The 18,472-nt window shown below is 38.3% G+C and overlaps 1 protein-coding gene across 5 annotated transcripts; it reads left to right on the top strand.

Moving 5' to 3' along the window:
- Positions 1 to 7,846: 7,846 nt before the first annotated feature.
- On the top strand, positions 7,847 to 16,578 carry LOC137814057 (alpha-galactosidase 1). Of its 5 annotated transcripts, XM_090296699.1 has the most exons (14): positions 12,267 to 13,552; positions 13,875 to 13,931; positions 14,040 to 14,094; positions 14,183 to 14,310; positions 14,399 to 14,474; positions 14,803 to 14,861; positions 14,965 to 15,030; positions 15,104 to 15,187; positions 15,279 to 15,343; positions 15,423 to 15,505; positions 15,702 to 15,792; positions 15,881 to 15,930; positions 16,033 to 16,176; positions 16,263 to 16,578. In XM_090296699.1, coding segments are annotated over exons 4-14 (813 nt in total). In that variant the 5' UTR covers positions 12,267 to 13,552; positions 13,875 to 13,931; positions 14,040 to 14,094; positions 14,183 to 14,308; the 3' UTR covers positions 16,356 to 16,578. The 5 variants fall into 5 exon arrangements, 3 of the variants coding, with proteins under 3 accessions (XP_090152825.1, XP_090152826.1, XP_090152827.1); XM_090296700.1 differs by having other exon boundaries at positions 14,183 to 14,474; XM_090296701.1 differs by lacking the exon at positions 14,183 to 14,310 and having other exon boundaries at positions 14,040 to 14,074; positions 14,398 to 14,474.
- Positions 16,579 to 18,472: the final 1,894 nt, after the last annotated feature.

Raw genomic sequence — 18,472 nt, forward strand, 5'->3', positions numbered from 1 at the left:
CAATAAGGTCATTTTTGTGGTTCATTTAAGCTTCCAGATGGTTATATCTTGAAGTGAGTTATGAGTTTCGAATTTTCATGTCTAGAATGATATGTTGTAAATGATGTTGAGAGTTAAGATCCAGAACTCATTTATATTTGCTTACGGAACTTGGTATCAAGAAGGTCATTTATGTTGTCGAAATAAACTTCCAGATAGCCAAATTTAGAAGTGACATATTAGTTCCAGACTTATATATCCAGAACTTTGTCATTTAACTTAGGGATATGAATATCCAAAAGGAAAAAACTTTTAAACCATTAAAAACAAAACGAATATTTTATATGAATGTGTTGGGTGCAAATTTGAATTGATAGGGAGAATTAACCATGACAAAAACAGTGCTTCTTCCTGCACCTCCATCCCTTCTTCAGCCACCCCCATAGTAAACTTGATTTTACTATTATGCCCCTCAGTAAAATAATATTAAAAATTTAAAAGTAAACCTAATTTTACCCCTTTTCACTTTGTTTTAGCACTTTGCTTCCTTTCACCAGCAGCAGAAGCGCGGCAGCACCCACCCCTCTCCTTCAAAGAACCAACAGTTCACCTCCTTTTCTTCAAACGACCAACAGACCTTCATCCTCTCCCAGCAGCCCCCATCCTCGCCTTCAAAGGAGCATCATTCACTTCCATTGTAACTCCAAATCACTGTTCAAGCATTGAGCCTCTTCATCCAACACTGAAAAGGTTAGTTCCGGATTCTTTGTAGAGGAATTGTTTTAAAGCATGCATTGTCTTTGTTCCGCATCACATAGATTTTTAAATCCGGTAGTGTGTAGTTAGGTTCCATATTTAATAATCCGATAGTCTTTTTCAATAGTTCCAAATCCGGTAGTTTTTTTGAATAGTTCCGGATTACATAGGTTTTCGGATTAAATAATCCAGTAGTGTTTAATTAGGTAAGAACGAAAAAAACTTCAATTAAATTATTTTTGTTAATTATTGTTTAAATTGATTTAATTATATTAAATATATACAAATTTTGTATTAGGATCGGGGAGAACTTAAATTGGTATCCCACGATAGGAAATTACATAAATTTGGGATGCCTCATGCTGAGATTGAAGTTCTTATACAAAATTCTGGATTATTTAGTCTGTGCAATATAAGCTATGGGGTGGGGGACAAGGAGTTGATTTCAGCCTTTGTTGAAAGGTGGCATGCTGAGACAAACTCCTTCCACCTTCCCATAGGTGAGATGACCATCACACTTGATGATGTGTCATCTCTTCCCCATTTTGGGTCAATTCCCTACGTATGTGCCCTTAGAGTACAACGGAGCTGCAACTATTTTAACTGAGTTATTAGGGGTGGAGGAGGCTCGTGGGAAGGCTGAGATGAGGCAGTGTCGAGGCGTCCACGTACGATTGAGTTGACTTCGAGATATATATGCGGAATGTTGCGCTTAAGAGGTTTGGGAGTGTGCTGCTAGAGCTTACTTGTTGCATGTGGTTGGATGCACTTTTTTTGCAGATAAAAGTGTCAAATCTGTATCTGTTTCGTACTTGTTGTTATTCAACAATCTTCGTATGTGTGGTGGATACGCATGGGGAGCAGCAGCACTTACACATCTATATGAGCAGTTGAGGGATGCCTCCTACTTTAACACAAAGCAGTTGGGCAGTTATGTGACACTTGTTCAGGTATGAAACCATACAAATAATTAGCAATCACATGTTACATTCCATAATTTTTTGTATTAAATATTTTATAATTAATATGATCGAATTACACAGGCATGGATTTATGAGCACTTCTCAGGCATGGGAAGAAGGGATATTAATCCCTCATATGACGAGGTACATCCACGTGCAGCACGATACATTGTTGCCCAACACATTCAGATAAATTTGAAAAGCTTAGTCTCGTCCACATAACATGAACTTCAATAAGAGGAATAACACCCATAGCATATCTGGGTAATTGACAAGCACATGGTAATCCGTGAGTCCGTCTAAGTACACATCCACAACATTCACTATCAAACCCCACATCATTGATCCGATCAAACTCTTCAGCAATGAGAATCAAAGCATGTTTAGATACAAAGCCAACCAACATTTTGTACAACTGCACATTGAATGTATGTCCTATCACATGTAGACTCATTTCAAAGGATGCCTTGATTTCGTTATGTTGAAGTATAATAACATGTTTGATAGCATATGATCCTGCCGGTTGACCAAGCGCAAGAACGATGCCTCGTCACGATCTTTCCTCACCAACTTTAACACCGCGTGCGCTTCAAGTCCACGCTACAAATTGTCTCTCTGAGAACCTGAAAACACAGTATGGCGCCTCTGCGGCCGGTGGCGCTCCAACGCTCAAGTCAGCAACAGGAACACCCAAAAACTGAGAGAAAACTAGGTGTTGTAGAACCGTGCTCAAGTGTTCTCAACAAGAAAAATGAGTCGTAATGAACGTACCCCCCAAATTCTGTTAAGTTTACCTTTTATACCTGGGTATTTTCTCTCTCCAGACAGTTACACTTTGGACGCGTGGCTCGCATCCAACTCTACACGCGTCATCATCTGGGCTAGGGTAACTTAAGCGTCATTTCTATGTAGCATCCAACTCTACACGTGTCATCATCTGGGTCGGGGTAACTTAAGCGTCATTTCTATGTAGCATCCAACTCTACACGTGTCATCATCTGGGCTGGGGTAACTTAAGCGTCATTTCTATGTAGCATCCAACTCTACACGTGTCATCATCTGGGCCAGGGTAACTTAAGCGTCATTTCTATGTGGCATCCCGTTACGCGGCCAAGTCTCCTATTCAAGGTGTAACCTAGCACGTAACACGCTCTGGAACGCCACCCGACAAAGCGAGTATCGGATGCAACAAAGTACATCATCTCTGTGATATCGCTTGTCGTAGGTGCCACCTTCCTCGTTGCCACGCCATGCATGTTCTAGCTAAGGAAACCTCCCCATCGACGAATGTCCACTCTGGGAATCCCGTCATCGATGAGCAAGTTGTTTCCTCCAACTCACTTAACCTTTATGCTTCATGATGACGTAACAATCATCTTTACTGAACTTACACGCCTGAACTTACTCGCCTGAACTTCCAACAGCTTCAACTAAGTTTACTGGGAAATCCGGCGATGTGCCTCTTGTGGCGATTCTTGACCACCTGATCTTCCATTATCTAACACGGCGATGATACGAAAACCTGGCGACAACCGACTATGTACACTGAAGAATGCCACTTCCACAAACGACGACTATGTTAACTTCTTGACCACTCATCTTTCTCTCGTCCACGTGTCCCGCCAAGCACGCCCCACGTAGTCACTTACTGTTCACGTCATCACACCCGATGACCTGATCGGTACAACATCCCAACATGAGCACAAGTCTCCCATGCTATTTTGTAATATTCGTTTCAAAGACCAATGAGTTTATTCAACCCTGTATAAGTATAAAACATAAAACAATTAGACGTTATACATGTTCTAAACAAAGTAAAGGCATTGATATACCTGTTTGATGTTGTATTTTCCAAATGCATTAATGAATTTGTCCAACACTTTACAAATTTTTCTTTGTGCGGAATAATCCATGTGTTCTTCACATATTCAACAAGTAATGGCCACGGTGAACAAATAGTTTCAAAACTTTTAACAAACTCATCAAATTTAGCGATATCTGTACAGTCAATGATAGTCCTCCATGAATCCATCACAACTTCCGAAGCCTCGTAAGAATCAACCAACATTTTACACTTTGCTTTAACATTCTTATTGATATGAAACCGACAAAGAAGGTTTCTTGCTTTAGGAAACACAATATTGATGGCATTCATCAAAGCAAGATCTCTATCACAAACAATGACTTCAGGCCCTACATGCGATGTCAAAAGTGACCCTCTAAATTTTTGTAGTGCCCATATGAAGTTCTTTTTCTTCTAGCTAGATAAGAATGCAAAACCAGCAGAAAAGGACAAACTTGTACAAGTCACACCAACAAAACATATGTTTTTCTCCCTTGCTTTCCATTTGCTATGTCAGACCTAATAATGACAATAACAAAACCAAGTCTATAAGCAACCCTACAGACCCATTCAAGTAAGTCTTCTCGCGAAGGAAAAACCTACACAAAGTTATTCCAACAATATTACAAAATCACTTCTTCAAATTATAAAGCAATAAACATAAATAGAACGAAATTTTATTCACCTCATCTGTTGTAAAATGAGTACCATAATCCTCTTCAACTAATTCATGTTGATGCACAAAATTCATTAATTCTTCCATATATATCATTTCTACTTCATCTGATCTTTTTGTAATCAATCAAACCTCCATGTCCATACTTACACCTTCATTCATAAAACATAAATTTCTATTTTATTCTAATTTTCATAAATTCACACAAGTATGCAAAACAAAAACAACATTCAATTACCCTTCCGAATTGTGTAATCCATAAGTAAAATAGTACCTTCCAGATTAGATAATCCGTCATGCATTTCACAACTTCAAAGTGACTTCTGGATTGTTTAATCCATAAGTCAAATTAAAACAGCAAATTGCATTCTGGATTACATAATCCATAAGTCATATTTAAAGTTCTAAAATGACTTCCGGATTATGTAATCCATAGTTCATTTTGTATCGGATTACACAATTTGGAAAAGTGAGTACGTTTGTTCCGGATTTGGTTTACCTCCAGTTTAACTAATCCGGATCACTTTAATGTTGTCTTACGAATTGTAAAAACATTCCGGATTATAAGGGGGATAACATGAAGTTCATTGCACGGATTATACAATCCAGTGATCTAGCGGATTAACCCAATCCGAGGAAATAAGTGTTTAAAGCACCGAAGACTTACCTTACAATGACGAACTGAGAATACAAGTCGTGAAGACCACCCACCACAGCAACACCACCACCACGGTTACCACTAGCACTACCACCACAAGCACCACTATCACCACTATCACCACGACTACGGCAAGCCGCAAGCACCAAGCACCAAGCACCAAACACCAAGGACCAAACACCTTCGTTTTCACTATGCGAAGAAAGGTAAAACAAATTTTCTATTTTTATCTTTTTTTACTAATAGACAATTTTGAAATTTTAAAAGTGTATGGAGGTGGCTGAAGAAGGGATGGAGGTGCAGGAAGAAGCACTCTGACAAAAATCTTGAACCAGCCAAATGGATATGAGAGTTTGACTCTCTTCCAAATTTATGCTCTCATTTAACAACTGTTTTTATTACCTTTTATTTAATAATTTAATTTATATTGAAATTTAATAACTTAATTTAATATTTATTATTATATAATTGTTAAATAAATATAAGAGAAAATATGGAGTGTCAAAGTAGTTTTTTTCTTTTTCGGAAAAAAAACTGGAAATTTGTTTTTGATTTATCTGTGTGATTTGTTTCTCATTAGTTTTGTGCTTTCATTCCACGTACTTATTTTTAGTGAGTTAAAATTGTATGCATTATCATCATTTTCGTTTAACTACCCATCTAGACTTTAGTTACAAATATTTTCAAATATCAAAATGTTATAAGCTAAGAAATACAAATTTTTTATTCAAGTCCCAATATATATCGGAGTTTTATTTTGAGTACTAAATAATTTTATTTTCTCAAATATCTAATAGGTTTAATTTTCTTAAAGAAAATTTTCATTTATATTTTATTGTTATTATAAAATATTTTCAAATTCTCTTTTGATCTCTCAACTTCTGTTTTTATCATAAGAACTTTCAGTTTTATTTTAGCAATCATGTAATAAATATTAATTTTTAATATTTTAGATTACATGACACGTGTTTCAGTTTAATAGGATAGTATAATAGATGAAAGTATAACCAGATACTTAAACAAATAATTAAAACAACAGAAACCTTTGCAACCACTATTTTTCTGTTATCTTTTTCAACTACTAAAATTTAAGTAACTTAAGTGTGTTAACAGATATGAAAGTATATAGTGATTATTATAAATATGATGAGTGTTTGAAATGACAGTTACAGAAAGTGGTGATAGAGTTATTGGGAATGGAGAGAGGGGAAATGTTGATGTTTGTGGTGGTGACATTTATGTTTTGTTCTGTTGGTGATTCTTAGGTTGTTGAAGAATGTTGAAAGCCAACATGGTAGAAATCTTCTTAGCAATGGCCTTGGTGCCACTCCTCCAATGGGGTATGGCATCTATCATTTATCTGTATATGTCAATTATTTCAAGTTCTGTAATCACTTCCTGCAATTATCACATCACAACACGACCTCAACCTATGGAGGGAGCGGGGAGCAGCAGAGTGCGAGTACGGGGAGTAGAGGGGAGTAGCAAAGTGTACCCTTCAGATAGGCAGGGTGGCCAGAGATCCCGACGGAAACCATCTCTCCAACCTAGTAACTCTACAACGTTTTTCTTTTCGAATTTCCCCAATGGGTTTGGTGAGATGGACATGTTCAAAATCTTCCAAAGATGGGCAAGGGCGAAAGAAGTCTTTATTTCTAGAAGGCTTAACAAGTGGGGAAAAAGATTTGGGTTTGTGAGGTTGTTTGATGTGAAGAATGTGGGGAATCTGGAGAAGGAACTTGACCAAATTTATATTGGTAGTAGGAAGCTCTTTGTGAATCTTCCGAAGTATCACCGAAGTCGAGTGGAATCGCCTAGGGCGGAAGGTAATAACAAAAGTTCTCTGGCTAAGGGAAGGCATATGAACGGGGTGACGGAGCGAGTGGAATCGGAGGTCAGAATGCTAAACAAAGGGAAGGAGGTCTGGGTGGAGAAGGGGGGAAAAAATCTTTTGCAGATGCCGTTAGAGGACATGAGCGGTGGGAATGGAAGGGACCAGTTCTCAATGCGAAAAAACAATCCTTGCCGTGGATGGAGGAAAGTGTGGTCGGTCGTTACAAGGCGGAGATGGACTATCAACAGTTGGGTGAAGAATTTGTTAGAGGAGGTATGAGTATGGTCAGGGTGAGACAGATGGGGGACAACTTCGCTCTCCTAACGCCAAGAGGAGGGGAGAATATGGAGGAATTGATAAGGTTAAACAGAGATTGGTTTGATAGTGTCTTTGATAGCATCCAGCCATGGTCTGAAGCATTCACAGTGAGCCATAGGGCTGTTTGGGTAAGGTGCTTTGGCCTACCAATTTCTCTTTGGAACAGGGAGTGCTTCGCTAGAGTGGTTGGAGACTTAGCTATTCTGATCGATATTGACGACGCCACACTGATGTGGGAAAACATTGAGTTTGCTCGTCTTAAAGTTAGAATCGAGAATAATCGGTACATTAGGGTGGCAAGGAAGATAAGGATAAATGACCAATCTATAAGCATCTCTATCGAGGAGGAACACCCTGTGGCCGTGGCAGGCCAATGCAAAGGCTCACACTGCAACTATGATTCTTCAGATAGTATCTCTTCAACTGAAACCTACGTGGAAGAATCATCCTTCTCGGTGAAAAGCGGCGAGGAGGAGTGCGACCTTAGGGCCAAAGAAGAGCGTCAGGCGAAGGTTAGAGTGGTCGGAGGTGGAACGGAAGAAGGAGGTCAGGCGCAACGATCAAATGCTCGTTTTGGGGAGCTCTCTGCTGAGAATAGTGGGTGTCAGGGAAAAGGTGGAAATTCTTTCACCAAGGAGGCAAGTCAAAGGCAGAAGATATATGTGGAACCTGATTTTGGCAACGACTCTGTCCAGGCCTGTGCATTTTCCCGCTTGAGTATTAATGCACATGCTGAGCTGGCTAGTTTAGTAGTGAATATTGAAAGTATGGGCACCCAAAACGTGAATATGCTAGGTTTGGGCCAAGTTAGAAAGGAAGCCCAAGAAGAAGTGGTGAAGGCGGATGTGGGAGTGGACAATCTCGGGTCAGGCCCTGGACAAGCGGTAGCGGGTCCTGGGTCCGAGTGTGAGGCGAGAAATCGTCCCAAAGGAAGCCATGGGTGTCCACGGGGTTTGGAGATGATTTCTTTGCAGGAGCAGCGGAACACCATGTGTGCTGAAATGGAAGCCTGCAACATCAAACTCCTGGAATTGGAGAGTGGGTCGATGAAGAAGGTGCTGGAGCAACAAGGGGAGCAGTTTCGTCACACCATAGCCGAACCACAGGGCGACGTAAATGGTCTCGGAACTCACGGAATTGGTATTGAGCAGCCACTTTGCGGAGGAGAAGATGTTGGGCCAGCAGGAAGATTTTTAAAATCCTACCAGTGGCGCCGCAAGATCAAAGGCCTTGTTGAATTGGAAGACTCGAAATCGCATCCAAGGCGATCAGTTCGAATACGCAACAAATACCCGCAGGGTGCCATTTCTTCTCACTCTAGACAATGTATGCCAGCAGTTTCGCTTTCGGACGGAGATATTGATAACTGTAATCTAAGGTTGTGCGGTCCTGAATCGCCAGTGGAATCGGCCAAGTTATGGGGGATAAGTAGGAAAGTAGGGATAATCTGTCGTAAGGACGAACAGGAGGTTGTTCACGAGTACTCTTGTATGGAGGAAAGAGATTTGAAGTTTAGGAGAAGTATAGAGGACGGGAAGAAGGGAGGTTGTTTATGATTATTGTTAATCTAAACATAAGAGGTATGGGGGGAGGTACCAAAACAAGGTATATAAGGCATTTAATAGGTAAGGAGGAGGCAGATTTTGTGTGTGTACAAGAAACAAAAGCTAAGGAAATCTCGGATGCTAGGTGCTTCTCTTGGTGGGGTGATAATAAAGTAGGTTGGATTCACAATAAAGGAGACGAGGGGAGTGGAAGCTTGTTGTCCTTGTGGCATAAAGAAGTCTTTAGCTATGAAAATCACCTGATGGGGAAAGGTTTTATTGTGGTCATCGGTCTACATCTAAAATCGTCTTCTAGGTGTGTTGTGGCCAATGTTTACTCCCCCTGTGCATTGAATGCAAAGAAGACCCTATGGGAGGAGCTCTCCAATGTCAAACTGGCTTCACAAGATTCAGTCTGGTGCTTTTGTGGTGACTTTAATGCTGTGAGAAGTAGAAGTGAAAGGAAAGGTATCAGGGATAGGAGAGATCAGTCAAGAGAGATATTTGGCTTCAACAATTTCATTGAATCCAATTCCTTCTTGACCTGCCTTTGGTTGGTAAGAAGTTCACGTGGTTTAAACCTGATGGAACAGCTAAGAGCAGAATTGATAGAGCGTTAGTCACGGAAGAATGGTTGCAGAAGTGGCCCTTGTGCAAACAATATGTTCTTCGAAGGGAGGTTTCTGATCACTGCGCACTGGTGATTAAATCCGTGGAGAAGGACTGGGGACCCAAACCCTTTAGATCGATTGATGCTTGGTTCCAGGAGAAGGGGTTCAAGATCATGGTTAAGGATAAATGGAAGTCTTTCTCAGTCCAGGGGAACGGAATAGCAAAACTGAAGGAGAAAATGAAACTTCTCAAGTCAGATCTGAAAGTGTGGAACAGGGAGGTGTTTGGCAACCTTCATACCACAAAGAGAAGGATCCTACAGGAATTGGAGGATCTTGACAACAGAGATTGTAATGGGGACCTTGAGGAAAGCGAAATGTTAACCAGAATGGAGCTGACTAGCCGCTTAGTAGAAAACGATAAAAAACTTGAATCCCTTTTATGCCAAAAGGCTAGAGCAAGTTGGTTTAAGAGTGGGGATGCGTGTACTAGATTCTTTCATTCATCTTTGAGATGGAGAAGGCTAAGGAATGAAGTGAAGGGCGTTCAGGTGGGGGACCGGTGGTGTGAGGAACCAGGCACTGTTCGATTAGAGGCAAAGAAGTTGTTTGAAGCTAGGTTCAATGCTACGAAAGATTTAGGGGTAAGGTTGGATGAGGTAGAGTTTAAGACCCTAACCACGGTGGATAATGAGGGGCTGGTGGCTGGTTTCACTGAGAAAGAGATTAAGGACGCTGTGTGGCAATGCGAAGGTTCTAAGAGTCCTGGTCCAGATGGATTCAATTTCAACTTTATCAGGAAAAGCTGGGACCTAATTAAAGAGGAGTTAATGGAAGCAATGGTTTTGTTTCATGCGACTGGGTACATCCCGAAGGGCTGTAACGCTTCGTTTATTGCGCTAATCCCGAAGGTGAGGGACCCCTCTAAGCTTGAGCAATATAGACCAATCTCTCTGGTAGGTGTCATTTATAAAATCATTACAAAGGTACTGGCAGGTAGAATGAAGAAGGTGTTGCCTACAATAATAGATGAAAGTCAATCAGCTTTCCTGAAGGGCAGAGGGATCTTAGATAGTGTGCTCATGGCCAATGAAATGGTAGAAGATCTTAGGAAGAAAGGGAGAAGCGGCATTTGTTTAAAGGTGGACTTTGAGAAAGCGTACAACTCGGTCAGATGGGATTTCCTCTACGATATGTTACACAGGATGGGGTTCCATAATGTATGGATCTCTTGGATTAGAGGATGCCTTGAATCAGCCACTGTGTCTGTGCTAGTCAACGGGAGCCCTACGGAAGAGTTTAAGCCATCTAGAGGGTTGCGGCAGGGCGACCCCCTAGCACCTTTCCTTTTCATAGTGGTAGCAGAAGGCCTTGCAGGGCTAGTAAGACAAGCCTTGAAGGCTAATATGTTGACGGGCCTCAAGATTGGAAGGCAGGAGGTGGAGATGTGTATTCTCCAGTTTGCAGACGACACTCTCTTTCTATGTGAAGATACCATTGACAATGTGGTAACCTTGAAGGCCATTCTGAGGGGCTTTGAGCTAGCCTCAGGACTGAAGATTAACTTCCATAAATCAAGGCTAGCAGGTATTAATGTACAAAGCAATGTTATAGTATGCTTCACTAAGATTTTGAACTGCATTCAGATGGAGGTACCCTTCAAGTACTTGGGACTGGAGGTGGGAGGGAACCCAAGGAAGAAGCAGTTCTGGGAACCAGTTCTAAACAAGCTTAAAGCAAGGCTCAGTGCTTGGAAGGGGAGGTTCTTATCCTTGGCAGGGAGGATTTGTCTAATTAACTCTGTTCTAACTGCCGTCCCATTGTACTACCTCTCCTTGTTCAGAGCACCGGTTTCAGTGTGTAAAAGGATTATAAGCATTCAAACAAGATTCTTGTGGGGTTGGGGGAAACTGTCTAAGCCAATTGCTTGGGCTAGTTGGAAGGACGTATGCAGACCAAAAGAGGAGGGAGGGTTGGGGTGTAAGGATATACGCTTGTTTAATCAAGCTCTCCTAGCTAAATGGAGATGGAGGTGTGTTTCGGAAGAAAAAGGAAGGTGGAAGAAGTTGTTGGAATCTAAGTACAATCTGGGAATTGATAGTAGTCAAACACCTGTTAAGTCCCAATCTTGGTGGTGGAGAGACCTTTCCAAGATGTGTAAGGAGGGAGAAGGAAAAGGGTGGTTTCAAGAAGAGCTAGGCTGGGTAATAGGCTGTGGTGACAAAGTCAAATTCTGGGAGGAAGTGTGGGTAGGAAATGTTGACCTTAAATCCCTATTTCCGCGTCTATACTCACTATCTCTAAACCAAGGCCAAACAGTGGGCGAGTTAGGAGAATGGATTGAATCGGAGTGGAGATGGAGAATGAGGTGGAGGAGAGATAGATTTGAGTGGGAGTCATCTCTGGAGAGGGATCTTACTGCACTCCTATCTGGGGTCACTCTGAAAAAGAATGTCCAGGACATCCAAGTGTGGGGGAAGGAGGTACCGGGGTTGTTTTCGGTGAACTCTGCTTATGAGTGTTTAGCTAAGCATGATAGAGGCAACCAAAGTGAAGTGTATAAGCTCTTGTGGAAGGTGAAGGCGTTCCCAAACGTGGTAGTGACAGCCTGGAGGGTTTTGTTGGGTAAACTTCCTACAAGAGCGAGTTTGAGTAGGAGAGGGGTGATGTTGAACTCAACGGTGTGCCCTTTGTGTCAGCTAGAGGAGGAGACTTGTCAACATCTCTTTTTGGAGTGTCATCATGCCCAACGCGTATGGTCTCTATGTTTGCGTTGGGTAGATATCTCCTTCGTCCAGCATAATGATTTAAGGCTGCATTTCCAAAGTTTCCACTTGTTTCAAGCTAGCAACAAGCAAAATAAAATCTGGAAAGGGGTATGGGCAAACATCATTAGATGTATCTGGGATCAAAGGAACCTGATTACCTTCCAGCAAGGGGTAGTAGATGCAGAGGAAATTTTTCAGAGGGCTCAACTCAAGTCTTGGCTGTGGATGAAGCATAAAGCGCATTCGTTTTCTTATTCCTTTGTTGATTGGGTTCTTAATCCAACAATCTGCATTAAAAGCTGCTAATTGGAAGGAGGACGCACTCTTTTTTCTTGTTCTGTTCAGAGGTGCTGGATTTGGAGAACTTAGACTGTTAGGCTCTCCATGTGAAGTATTTGGTTTGGTAGGACCCTGTTATGGAGCAGGATTGAGTTCCCTGGGGTATGAGAGAGTATGTCTGGATAGCGGGAATATGTAGTGATGTAACCCGTTTCGGGGTGGTTTTTTGTGGTGAATGCAGGAGCATGTTGCTTGCTGGAAATGGAAAGCATCTAGGTAAGGAAAGCAAGTTGTTGGTATGGTTGTGGCGCCCCAGCAGTCAAAGAAGATGTACAATGCTGCAGTGTAGTCCCGGGTAGTAGCTGCTTACCCAGTCAGCTCTAGTTGAAGATGTTAAGTTATGGTCGATGAAAGTGTTGTGGAGGTGGCAGCTGCTGCTGGAGTCGTGTCACGCACACCAGGTGTGGCAGCAGCTGAAGTATGGCTTTTAGTAGGGTGTACAAAAACAGATTGGAAGTGAGACTTCTAGCAGGATGTACAAAAACAGTTTGAAGCAGTAGAGCGATGCTGTCGTGCAGGGAGTGCAAGACACGGTCCTGCTATTAGTGTGAAAGTGTGGCGTTTAACCTAGTGATACAACATGCTCTTGGCTGGTTTGAAGTGGATGGCTATGAACATAAGGGCTTGTGTGGCTGCTGGTTGGAGATGGATAGAGAGGTTACGTAGAGCTGGAGTTATAAGTGGAAGACTCTATGTTGTTTGGTGGTCCTTTGCTGGTCTTTCTTTGGTGCTCTCTTTGTTGACAAGTACATTAGTTGATAAAGTGAGGCGTGGAGGTCTTTTTGTGAAGGGTAATGGAATAAAGGTGAAAGGTAGGAAGTATAGGTGTGGATGTAGGTAAGGGTGTAGGTGAGGCCAAGGTGGTGTAGCGGTGTTTGGATGCCAAGGTGTATAGTGTACTGTTGCTTTTGTGTAGCAATTATTTAGGTTGCTGTCATAACCGTGTAGGTCCTCTGTCATGATGTCGTAATTGGTTTGTTGTTCTGTGCTTACAGTTTTTTAAGCAGGTTTTGCCACACAACGGTTGTCTCCCCTTAGTCATAAAGGGGAGTGTAACTATGTGGTTGATGTATACGGGTTGGGATACCCCTGAAGTATCCCTCTTAATTTTATTTATTTATTGCTGATAAAAAAAAAAAAAATCACATCACAACACAAACAATAAATCACTTTTTGATTCATGCATCAAAACATTTATGATACAGGTGGAATAGCTGGAATCATTTCCACGAACATATTAATGAGACAATCATCAGAGAAGCAGGTATTAACCATTTATACTATTTGTTATATGTATGAACACTCTCTCAATAAAGCATGTTACTTTCAGGTACCATAACTACAAACATTGGTGTTGTTGATCTGGGACAAATTAAGAACAAAAAAGATAATATTTTAAAGAAAGGATTTTTAGTGGAATGAGTCATAATTTTTTTATTTTCATCTGTACTCCTTTTTACTAAAAACACTGAAGAATTGTGGTAAAATGTAGCATGCATGGATATAAGATACATGATTGTTCTGTTTATCTAGTATATTCAATTCAACATCACAGTCTAATTGCAAAAATATTCATACTTTTACAGCTGATGCTCTTGTTTCTTCTGGTCTTTCTGAGCTTGGATACACTTATGTTAACATAGGTACATGAGAAAACAACTTTTTTTTTCCAGTGTTGAAAGTTTATTTTTATTTTTCATTGCAAAATGACATAAGAACTGCAAGTAACCTTGATCCACAATTCTTGGCAGATGATGGCTGGGGTGAAATGAGTCGAGATCTCGATGTATGAATTGTATTGTTCTTGTATGTTTTGTTTCTGCATCTCTTGAAACCAAGTTAAAATTATTTCATTGAAATTATTAAAGCATTTGATCCAAAATGTATGTGACAGGGTAATTTGGTAGCTGATAAAACAAAATTTCCTTCTGGTATCAAAGCTCTAGCAGATTATGTTCATGAGAATGGTCTGAAGCTTGGCATTTATTCAGATGCAGGGCACAAGATATAACCAAAACACATGTTTCTCTTAATAAAAAAAAATACATGTTCTTCAACTCTTTCAAATTTTAGGTTTATGCAGAACTATCTGATTGAGTGTATTTTGCAGGTATTATACTTGTGCAAAACGTATGCCTGGTTCACTTGGTTATGAAGAGCAAGATGCCAAGACTTTTGCATCATGGGTGCATATATATATGGCACTTCTTATTTACTAAATGAGGAATGCCAACAACATTTTTTCAACACTTTTCTTAACAATTTTGCTATTACTAGCTAAATTTAATTAGAAATTACAAAATTTGGTATGTTCTACTGTTCATTTAACGATTCCCCTCTCGATTTAGAGGCAAAGGCAAGACTTTCTAAAATTTGTAATTTTTTTCAATTTCAGTTAGCAGTAAAGAGTGTTAGAAAGTATGCTGCTAGCATTCCTCTATTTAATTTGCTTGACTCTATCATGTTAGTTGCAACTGAACAAACTGGTATCATTATCATTGTTTTTTCTTGCAGGGTGTTGATTATCTCAAGTATGATAATTGTAACAATGGTGGAATAAAGCCTCTTGATAGGTAGCAAAAGCTAGTTACAGTTTCATGGCATTGTTATGGTTATTTTCCAATTCTGTCTTGGTATTTAAAAGTGAAAATTGTTGTCTTCTTTTGTTATACATAGATATCCTATTATGACTCGAGCTTTGATGAAGGCAGGCCGTCCAATCTACTTCTCAATATGTGAATGGTAGTTTCTTTTATTTTTAGAATGTTGATTGTCTTCAAATTTTTCCCTCTAATTGCATGTTCTTTGGCCATAGGGGAGACATGCACCCTGCATTATGGGGTTATCCAGTGGGAAATAGCTGGAGAACTACTGATGACATTACTGATAACTGGGAAAGGTAAAATCAAAGCATAAGAAATTCTAACAAAGTTTGGTTTATGCTTTAGTGGTTGTAGAAAATATCTGTAAAATGATTCACTTTTTGGCAGAATGCTTTCAAGGATAGACACCAATGATGTTTATGCTGATTTTGCAAAACCTGGTGGTTGGAATGGTATGAATTTCACTAATGACTCATGTGAGTTTCTCTTTTATGTTCATCTGACATTCTAAACAATCCTTAAAATCAATAGATCCTGACATGCTGGAGGTAGGAAATGGAGGGATGAAGAAACATGAATACATTGTTCACTTCAGTTTATGGGCCATTTCCAAGGTACCATCCATCTCAAATCTCATGCTGCTAGTATCTAACTTCTATGAAGACATATATATATACTTTGGATTAAATTGTCTATGAACTGACATTGCAAATAGTGTGTATAATTACATTGTCTTCTAACTAAAAATAGATATAAGTTTCTTGAATCCCTTAAGAACTATTGACACTATAGAGATATTACATATTGCAGGCTCCTCTTCTTGTTGGCTGTGATCCTGGAAATATGACAGATGACACTCTAGAGATACTATCAAATGCAGAGGTTATTGCTGTTAACCAAGGTGAAGAGATACTAACAATTCTGCATTGTGCATTAAGCTGATGGTGTTTTTGTGTGTGGTTTTTAATATGGTTGTGTTCCAATTTTAGATCCACTTGGTATACAAGGTAAAAAGGTTAGGATGGAAGGTGCTTTAGAGGTAAATTGTTCTTGCTATTATACCATGTAATGTAGACATGCATGCAGTTGAAGAAGAAGGAAAGGAAAGAACAATGAAAATTGAAATGTGTTTTTTGATCAGATTTGGGCAGGTCCTCTATCAGAATACAGGGTGGCTGTTCTCATACTCAATAAATACGGTGATCGGCATGCAGTGATTAGTGCTGAATGGGATGATATTGGGCTTGACCCTTCAACTGTTGTTGAAGCAAGAGACCTTTGGGAGGTAAGACAATGATTTTGATCTCAAATTATACATTGTTTTTCTTGGATAGTGATGCTGTAACATATGTTATGTCGTAATGGATGCAGCACGAGATATTGAAAAGACAATTCGTGGGCAAATTGACTGTCACTGTTGAACCACACTCTTGCAAAATGTATGTGTTGAAGCCAATAGCTTGAGTTTCAAAACATGATGTTGGATTCATGTTTCCCTAGTTATGAATATTTATGCAGTATTTTGTGTCAGTGTATGTGTTTCTTTGATTATATCTTGATTCCTCATGGTTAGGATAATCCTTAACCATTTTTAGAAAGATTATACTTTTGATAATTCTGGGAGTTGTGTATAGTTTCTGATGTAACAGTTTAAAAAAGATATAATAAAAAATAAATTTGTAATTAAATTATGTAAAAAATAATTAAAGTAATAATATTAGGAGTTGTAGTGTCAGTATATTGGTGTATGTGGAAAAAAAAAAGGTGAATTTTTTTATGACAAACTAAACCAAGGAAATGTGGATTCTACAATCAAATCATACTTTTGGTTTGATGAAACTGATTTTAATTTTTTTCTAAAAATCAGTCACTTAATCCATTATAACTAAAATGAGTTACAACAATTATAGTAATCAGAATAGATTCTGAAAATATAAAATTCATTTTATAGTTTTTATTGAACTTTAACAACCTATTTTACATTTATTTAAAAAGAAGATAACGACAAATATAATACTTAACAACCTGTTTTATGCTTTGATAATAATTATCTTATATTTAATTAAAAAATTCATTTTAAAGGTCAAAATAAGGACTCAAATCAAATTATTGATCTAAGAGATGTAACTGTCAAGCCAAAACTTGTGGAAAACTGATTATTGTTTAGTTATAATATTCACTTATCATATATGGTTCATGTTTATAACCACTTCTATTTATCTGGTTAGTTATTATCATGGTAATTTTTTTATACTATCAAACCATTTTAAGAAGTTCAATACCTATTTTGTTTTAAAATTTGTACAAACATATTACATTGAAATAAAGATGAATAATAAAATGTGGGATAAATTGATATATAAAATGTGGGATAATATATATATATATATATATATATATATATATTTTAAAAAAAGAAAAAAGAAAAAAATTGATTAGGTAAGTTTGAGGAATTAGTTGAGATTTTAATGTAGTGAAAACGATGTGCTATTATTGAACCTGTAAAAATATATAAAATTGCTTTTGGCAACTCACAATAACTAATTGTTTGGATTTGAAGGAAAACAGAATAAAAAGTAAAATTATTTGAATTCATTAAAAAGAGTATAAAATAAAGATATAAAAGTGTGGGCGTGATTAATAAAAGAAATTTAATTTTTTATAAGATTAGAATTGTGTCCATGTGGTTACAATTAATTTAAAATAATAATTGAAATAATTACTATTTGTAAAGTCAATTGAAGTAAATACGCTGAAAGTTTAGCCAGACATAAAATTGTGGAAAATAATTTTTGATAAAATTAAAATATAAATAATTATAAAAATTGAAGTAAAATTATAAATTTTGTAAAACATAATTGAAATTGGTGTAAAGATTCAGAATGCAATTAATATTGAAGATAAAGTTTTACAATACAATATCATAGAAAAATAATTATATGATATCTAATACCGTCAACAGTATAAAAAAATTCACAAAAACTATTATTATTATAAGTTTATCAATTTATTATTATTATTAACTTTATTATCATGACTTTTATTATTATAATAATTATTTACGATTTTATTATATTTATATATTATTATTACTAATTTTTTATTATTATATTCTATAATTATTATTATTTAAACTATTATTATATTATTCTTATATTATAACCAATTACCTTATATATTAAAACATGACAATCGATTTTCTCTTCACACTTCAGTTATCCCCTCTGCATAATCAATTATCTCCATGGCATCTTACATTTACACTTGAAAATGTTCAAGAACTCTAACAATCACCCGTGATAGCTCCACAAAACCACCTCTTTACTCAACAACACCACTTCACGAACAAGCTCACATGCATGCATCACCATTGTGCATTTTCACATGAATCTTTGCATGCAATGTAAAGTGAAAGATAAGTTCATTGTGCATTTTCACATGAATCCTTGCATGCAATGTAAAGTGAAGGATAAGTTCATTGTGCATTTTCACATGAATCTTTGCATGCAATGTAAAGTGAAACCTAAGTTCTTATTTTCACTCCACCCTGCCCGTGAACAGTACTCATCCGAATGTAAACA

This window comes from Phaseolus vulgaris, chromosome 10, assembly GCF_051622355.1.
Source record: "Phaseolus vulgaris cultivar YP4 chromosome 10, ASM5162235v1, whole genome shotgun sequence".
Taxonomy (NCBI): Eukaryota; Viridiplantae; Streptophyta; class Magnoliopsida; order Fabales; family Fabaceae; genus Phaseolus; species Phaseolus vulgaris.

Excerpts from the sequence above, each read along its gene's own strand:
- LOC137814057 (XM_090296699.1), top strand. Across the intron at positions 14,862-14,964 it reads GGAATAAAGCCTCTTGATAG|ATATCCTATTATGACTCGAG; the intron begins GTAGCAAAAGCT and ends TGTTATACATAG. Across the intron at positions 15,031-15,103 it reads TACTTCTCAATATGTGAATG|GGGAGACATGCACCCTGCAT; the intron begins GTAGTTTCTTTT and ends CTTTGGCCATAG.